We start from the raw sequence: 7905 nt of genomic DNA, 5'->3' as shown, positions 1-7905 counted from the left end.
TGCCTCAGCCTCCCGAGGAGCTGGGACCACAGGCGCCGCCACCACGCCCGGCTAATTTTTTGTATTTTTAGTGGAGACGGGGTTTCACCGTGTTAGCCAGGATGGTCTCGATCTCCTGACCTCGTGATCCGCCGGTCTCGGCCTCCCGAAGTGCTGGGATTACAGGCTTGAGCCACCGCGCCCGGCCGGCACTCGCTTTTACCAATTCTTATGTTGGGTTTTGTTTTGAGACAGGGTCTCGCTCTGCCGCCCAGGCTGGTTAAAAGAAAACCCCGTCTCTACTAAAAATAACAAAAATCAGCCAGGCGTGGTGTCGCGCACCTGCAATCCCAGCTACTCGGGAGGCTGAGGCAGGAGAATCACTTGAGGATCCGAGATCGCGCCACTGCATTGCAGCCCGGGAGACAGAGGGAGACTCCGTCTCAAAAAAAGGAAAAACAAAAAACAAACAAAACCAAAGAAAAGTGATGGGGTCTCGCTCTGTTCCCCAGGCTGGTCTGGAACTCCTGGGCTCAAGCGACCCTCCAGCCTCGGCCTCCCAAAGCGCTGGGAGCACAGGCGCGGCCACCGCGCGGTCTCCGGCTGCCGAAACGCCGCCCAGCGCGGGGACCGTTCGGCCGCCGGGAGGAGGAACAGCGGCTGCCCCGAGCTCAGAGGCGCGCGCGGCTCCGCGCTCCCCGCGGGGCTCTGCGCCTGCCTCGGCTTGGTTGGCCAGGTGGTCGCTTCAGGACCAACCCCAGTCATTCCCGGCAGGAACCACGCCTGACGGGCCGCAGCCTCCCTGCGCGAGACGCCCTAGCGGACTACACCGCGGCCGCACAGCCGAACCCAAGCCGGACATCACCGCGCAGGCGCCTCCGCCACGACCAACATGGCCGCCACGCGAGGCCTCGACCTGAGGGGCGCGGCCTGGCCGCCGCCAGCCAACGGGCGCGCGCGCCTGGCCGCAGCCAATAAGAAGGCAGCGCGGGCTCGGGCGCAGGGCGCCGCCGCCAGGGCTCTAGGCGCTGACTCCATGGCCGGCTTGCAGGTCCCGAACTCCGCCTCGGGCCAGGGCCCAGGGGGCCGCCGGAGGTCCTGGGCCGAGCTGCTGGGTAGGCGGGCGCGGCAGGCCGCGGGAGTGGGCAGCACCGGGCCCGGGACGGTTTCGCCGGTCGCCCAATCCCTTCCCGCCCGAACCTCCGCCGGTCTGATCCCGGGAGGCCGCGCCCGGGGGGTTGCGCGGGGCGGGCGCCAGGATGGGGCGGCGCGGCTGCCTCGGACCCGGCCCGGCCCCGACCCCGACCCCGACCCCGACCCGGCCCCTCCTGCGCCTGGGCCGACGCCCTCCGGCCCTGCCCGCGGGGCGCCCCCTGGTTTCCCGAACGCCGCCTCCGCCGGCCGCCCTGCCAGAGCCGGGCCTGGGGTGGGCGGCGTGGGTCCCCTCAGCGCAGAGGCCGCCCCTCGCCAGCCTTCTCGGGCTCCCCTGACTCGGGCCCTCTTGGGCCGTCTTCCGCGGCGTCCGCGCTGGCGCCGTTTCCCTTAGTTTCCCGACACCTGCGCCCTGGGGAGGAGCCGCGGCCGCTCTTGGGAGGGTGTCCCTGGTGGGTTTCCCCGCGGCGTCCTGCGCGTCGGGCCCGGGACCCCGGGTGTAAACGGGGCTGTGATGGTTTGGAACCGACTTCTCTCCGTAGCGGGAAGGCTCAAGAGGCAGAAATACAATCCTGAAAGGGCACAGAAATTAAAGGACTCAGCTGTGCGCCTCCTGCGAAGCCACCAGGACCTGACTGCCCTGTTGCTGGAGGTAAGAGGAAGCTGGGGTCCGTCTGCGGGCAGATTTAGGTTCGGGGTTTTTGAGCCCAGCCACGGCACAGCTTTCCTAAGAAGACACGCGAGGCGGCGGGCGCGGTGGCCTGGCCCGCAGAGGGGGAGGGTGGCCTGAGCCCAGGAGTTCTGGAACAGCCTGGGCAACAGGGTGAGAACCCGCCTCTTTTATTAAAAACAAAACAACAACAAAAAAAACAGGCCGGGCGCGGTGGCTCAGGGCTGTAATCCCAGCATTTGGGGAGGCCGAGGCGGGTGTATCATCCTAGGTCAGGAGTTCAAGACCAGCCTGGCCAGCATGGTGAAATCCCCGTCTCTACTAAAAATACAAAAAGTAGCTGGATGTGGTGGCGGGAGCCTGTAATCCCAGCTACTCGGGAAGCTGAGGCAGGAGAATTGGTTGAATCTGGACCCGGGAGGCCGAAATTGCAGTGAGCGGAAATGACGCCACTTGCAATCCGGTCTGGTTTACAGAGCGAGACTGTCTCCAAAAAAAAAAAAAAAAAAAAAAAAAAAGCCCGGTGTGGTGGCTCACGCCTGTAATCCCAGCACTTTGGGAGGCCGAAGCGAGTGGATCACTTGAGGTCAGGAGTTCAAGACCAGCCTGACCAACATGGTGAAACCCTGTCTCTACTTAAAATATAAAAAGTAGCCGGGTGTGGTGGCGGGCACCTGTAATGTGCCCGAGGTTGCAATGAGGGAGATCCCGCCTCTGCACTCCAGCCTGGGGGACTTCGTCTCAAAAAAAAAAAAAAAAAAAAAAAAAAAAAAAAAAAAGCCCGGTAGGGAAGCATTACTTACACACAGCTTGTGTTTATGCACAGAGCTTGAATTTTGTTTTTTGTTTTTTGTTTTTTTTTGAGACAGAGTCTGACACTGTTGCCCAAGCTGATGTGCAGTGGGGCGATCTCGGCTCACTGCAGCCTCCACCTCCCGGGTTGAAGCAGTTCTCCTGCCTCAGCCTCCTGAGTGACTGGGACTACAGGTGCACACCACCACGCCCGGCTAATTTTTGTATTTTTAGTAGAGACAGGGTTTCGTTATGTTGGTCAGGCTGGTCTTGACCTCGTGATCGGCCCACCTCAGCCTCCCAAAGTGCTGGGTTTACAGGCGTGAGCCACTGCGCCCGGCCTGGAGCTTGAACTTTTTAAATGGAGTTCATTGTTTTGGATTCTAGGTAGAAGGTCCACCGTGTAAAAAATTGTCTCTCAGCAAATTGATTGACTGTGACAGTTCTGAGACCTATGCTAATCATTCTAGTTCCTTTATAGGTAAGTTACAGCTTCATTTTCTCTATTTTGAATTGCAGAAGAGTTTTTATATAGGAACTATGGTTTGCTAAATTAAGTAGAAATTTAAATTTCCTCAGATGATGGATTTCCACTTTGTGTGGTCACAAATTCTATGTGATGTTTTTGTGACTTGTGCTTGGGCGTCTTATGATGCTGTGTTTAAAAGCAGCGTTTGAGTCAACCTGCAACTCAGAAGCAGTAGGACCCAGAGTGTCCCTTGGAAAAATATGGGATATAGCAGCAACAGGGATTGCCCCTTGCTCGTTGAGACCGGTTGTGGTGTGCCCAGGAGAGTAGACGGGAAGGCAATTTTCTAGGTACCTCCTTCTCTCCCCAGTTTGAGAGTGGGAGATGGGGAAAGTTCTGGGTCAACAACAGTAAGTTATTTTCTGATCCTTCACGTCTTTGTTATGTAATGACTTGTTTCTATTAAAATAACCTTCAGGCCGGTAGCGGTGGCTCAACCCTGTAATCCCAGCACTTTGGGAGGCCGAGATGGGCGGATCACGAGGTCAGGAGATCGAGACCATCCTGGCTAACACGGTGAAACCCCGTCTCTACTAAAAAATACAAAAAATTAGCCGGGCGCGGTGGTGGGCGCCTGTAGTCCCAGCTACTCGAGAGGCTGAGGCAGGAGAATGGCGTGAACCCGGGAGGCGGAGCTTGCAGTGAGCTGAGATCCGGGGACTGCACTCCAGCCTGGGCGACAGAGCAAGACTCCGTCTCAAAAAAAAATAAAAAATAAATAAAATAGGCCGTGCGCGGTGGCTCAAGCCTGTAATCCCAGCACTTTGGGAGGCCGAGACGGGCGGATCACGAGGTCAGGAGATCGAGACCATCCTGGCTAACACGGTGAAACGCCGTCTCTACTGAAACATACAAAAAACTAGCCGGGCGTGGTGGCGGGCGCCTGTAGTCCCAGCTACGTGGGAGTCTGAGGCAGGAGAATGGCATGAACCTAGGAGGCGGAGTTTGCAGTGAGCTGAGATCCGGCCACTGCACTCTAGCCTGGGTGACAAAGCGAGACTCCGTCTCAAAACATAAAAATAAAATAGCCGGGCGCGGTGGCTCACGCCTGTAATCCCAGCACTTTGGGAGGCCGAGGCGGGCGGATCACAAGGTCAGGAGATCGAGACCATGGTGAAACCCCGTCTCTACTAAAAATACAAAAAATTAGCCGGGCGCGGTTGTGGGCGCCTGTAGTCCCAGCTACTCGGGAGGCTGAGGCAGGAGAATGGCGTGAACCCGGGAGGCGGAGCTTGCAGTGAGCTGAGATCCGGCCACTGCACTCTAGCCTGGGTGACAGAGCGAGACTCTGTCTCAAAAAAAAAAAAAAAAAAAATAAAATAAAAAAAATAAAATAAAATAAAATAACCTTCAGTAATAACGCTCCCTTGACCACTGAACACTGAATGTCATTGGCAAATGATACGGATTTTCACTGTCACAATTATATTTGAATTTCACAAATTACATATTATTCCAAGGATCCAGACTAGCCGCACAGATAAACCTTTGATTCATTTTTCAGTTTGTTTTTTTCTGCGCACGCACACACACACACACACACACACACACACACACACGCACAGTAAAAGCCTTGTAGATAAAAACAGACTTTCCCGTGGAGATACATTGGAAACAAACGACTAGAAATTGGCATGGTTGGCCGGGCACAGTGGCTCACGCCTGTAATCCCAGCACTTTGGGAGGCTGAGGCGTGCAAATCACCTGAGGTCGGGATTTGAGACCAGCCTGACCAACGTGGTGAAACCCTGTCTCTACTAAAAATACAAAAATTAGCTTGGTGTGGTGGCAGGTGCCTATAGTCCCAGCTACTCAGGAGGCTGAGGCAGGAGAGTTACTTGAACTTGGGAGGCGGAGGTTGCAGTGAGCCGAGACCCCTCCATTGCACACCAGCCTGGGCAACAAGAACAAAACTACGTCTTAAAAAAAAAAAAGGAATTGTCTGCTTTTTTTTTAAAAAAAAAAACATTCTGTTGCCCAGGCTGGAGTGCAATCACGGTTCACTGCAGTCTTGACCTCCTGGGCTCAAGTGATCCTCCCACCCCAACCTCTTGAGTAGCTGGGAGTACAGGTGTGCACCACCATGCCTGGCTAATTTTTTTGTAGAGACAGCGTTTTGCCAGTTGCCCAGACTGGTCTCAAACTCCTGAGCTCAAGCCATCCGTTCACCTCAGCCTCCGACGGTGTTGGGATTGCAGGCCTGAGCCACTGTGTCCGATCTGTCTACTTTTCTACCGAGAATTTCATCAACAGTTGATGATTTCTCACATTATAATTTTAAGCTTCTATAATTATTGTAAATTTTTTTTTTTTTTTGAGACCAAGTCTTGCTCTGTTGCCCAGGTTGGAGTGTAGTGGCGCAGTCTCGGCTCACTTCATCCTCTGCCTCCTGGGTTCAAGCAAGTCTCTTGCCTCAGCCTCCCGAGTAGCTGGGATTACTGGTGCCCGCCGCTGCGTCCACCTAATTTTTGTATTTTTAGTAGAGACGGGGTTTCACCATCTTGGCCAGGCTGGTCTCGAACTCCTGGCCTCGTGATCCACCCTCCTTGGCCTCCCGTACTGTTGGGATTACAGGCATGAGCCACCGTCCCCGGCCTGTAAATGTTTTAACTTATGTGTTGATAATGTGTTTTTAGATTCAGTACATTACAAAAACAGGCACGTATTGCAGTCTCCAGTTTTTTGTGTTTTTTTTTGAGATGGAGTTTTGCTCTCGTTGTCCAGGCTGGAGTGCAGTGGCGTGATCTCGACTCACTGCAACCTCTGCCTCCCGAGTTAAAGCGATTCTCCTGCCTCAGCCTCCCGAGTACCTGGGATTACAGGCATGCACCACCATGCCTGGCTAATTTTGTATTTCTAGTAGGGAGAGGGTTTTACCATGTTGGTCAGGCTGGTCTCAAACTCCCGACCTCAGGTGATCCACCCGCCTCGGCTTCCCAAAGTGCTTGGATTACAGGCGTGAGCCACCGAGCCTGGCCTCCAGTTTTTTTTTGTTGTTGTTTTTTTTTTTTTTTTTTTTGAGACGGAGTCTGGCTCTGTCGCCCAGGCTGCAGTGCAGTGGCGCGACCTCGGCTCACTGCAAACTCCGCCTCCCAGGTTCACACCATTCTCTGCCTCAGCCTCCCGAGTAGCTGGAACTACAGACATCTACCACTACACCTGGCTAATTTTGTTTTTGTATTTTTAGTAGAGATGGGGATTCACCGTGTTAGCCAGGATGGTCTCGATCTCCTGACATCGTGATCCGCCCGCCTCAGCCTCCCAAAGTGCTGGGATTGCAGGCGTGAACCACCGCACCCGGCCCAGTTTTTTTAAGCAATTAGTTTTGGCTTGGCGTGGTGGCTCACACCTGTAATCCCAGCAGTTTGGGAGGCCAAGGTGGGCGGATTATGAGGTCAGGAGTTGGAGACCAGCCTGGCCAACATAGTGAAACCCCATCTCTACTAAAAATATAAAAAATTAACTGGGCATAGTGATGCATGTCTGTAATCCCAGCTGTGTGGGAGGCCGAGGCAGGAGAATTGCTTGAACCTGGGAAGTGGAGGTTGCAGTGAGCCGAGATGGCGCTGTTGCACTCCAGCCTGGGTGACAGTGCAAGACACCATTGCAAAAAAACGAAAAAGAAAAAATTTTGGAAGGCAAATAAATTAGAAAATAGCTTATTGGCATTGCCTGCTTCCAGGTTGCTCACCATTTCTCACTGTATTGAACACAGACCAGTGGCTGCTCGGGAGAATGGTGGCTGCTGCAGGCTGTTAGTGAGGTTCCACTCGGTGGCCTGTGGACTGAGCACAGCTGTGACTGTACCTGCCTACCAGGTACATGTCAGAGCACTGGGAAATCCCTGCCTGATTTTGACACAACCATCAATGTGAGTCAAGAGGAGCAGGGTTATCTCTGAAGTAATTGGAAAAACAATGTAATTGAAAGAGCCTGCTGGAGTTCTCGATTGTGCTCCTTTGGAAAAAGATGATAAAGTTCTTGGTCAGAATGTATTCTTTACCTTGCTTCTTTTGTGTCGTGGGAACGTAACGAACACGAATGTGTAACTCTGGGTTCGGGTGTTGCCACCAGTTTTATTGTGCGCTGCTTGGGTCATCAAATTTTAATTTTTATCTCACATTTTTCCCTTTGTATCTATTTTCCCCCTTTAAAAGGCATTTTTTGTGCGTGTGCTGCATCTTAAAATAAGGCATTTTATTTTATTATTTTTATTTATTTATTTATTTTTTGAGACAGAGTCTCGCTCTGTGGCCCAGGCTGGAGTGAGTGGCATGATCTCAGCTCACTGCAAGCTCTGTCTCCCGGGTTCCCGCCATTCTCCTGCCTCAGCCTCCCGAGTAGCTGGGACCACAGGCACCGCCACCACGCCTGGCTAATTTTTTGTATTTTTAGTAGAGACGGGGTTTCACCGTGTTAGCCAGGATGGTCTCGATCTCCTGACCTCGTGATCTGCCCGCCTCGGCCTCCCGAAGTGCTGGGATTACAGGCGTGAGCCACCGCACCCGGCCAAAAATAAGGCATTTGAAACAGCAAGTCTTTGGTTTTAGATTTTGTCTCATGTGTTAAGAGAAAGCTGTGGTTTTGTTTTGTGTTTAAGGCTCTGCTTTGCAGGATCAGGCCTCAAGGCTGGGGGTTCCCGTGGGTGTTCTCTCAGCCGGGATGGTTGCCTCCAGCGTGGGACAGGTCTGCACAGCTGCAGCGGAGACCAGTCACCCTGTGCTGCTGACTGTGGAGCAGAGAGTAAGACACCAGCCAGGATGAGGAGACCTGCCCATTGTTA

General features: G+C 53.8%; 1 protein-coding gene across 7 annotated transcripts in view; it reads left to right on the top strand.

Moving 5' to 3' along the window:
• The first annotated feature begins 852 nt into the window (after positions 1-852).
• FANCA (FA complementation group A) overlaps positions 853-7905 on the top strand; it is an 82476-nt gene continuing 75423 nt past the window's right edge. For all 7 annotated transcript variants that reach the window (XR_007721869.1, XM_050772870.1, XM_050772871.1 and 4 more), the window contains exons 1-4: positions 853-1094; positions 1674-1783; positions 2981-3074; positions 7723-7865. Coding sequence is in view for 6 of the 7 variants with exons in the window: in XM_050772870.1 (XP_050628827.1) it covers positions 872-1094; positions 1674-1783; positions 2981-3074; positions 7723-7865 (570 nt within the window). In the remaining variant the exon portion in view is untranslated. The remainder of the gene's footprint in view (positions 1095-1673; positions 1784-2980; positions 3075-7722; positions 7866-7905) is intronic.

The sequence above is a fragment of the Macaca thibetana genome, chromosome 20 (genome assembly GCF_024542745.1).
Source record: "Macaca thibetana thibetana isolate TM-01 chromosome 20, ASM2454274v1, whole genome shotgun sequence".
In the NCBI taxonomy this organism is placed as follows: Eukaryota; Metazoa; Chordata; class Mammalia; order Primates; family Cercopithecidae; genus Macaca; species Macaca thibetana.
This window is presented reverse-complemented; position numbering and strand designations above follow the sequence as displayed.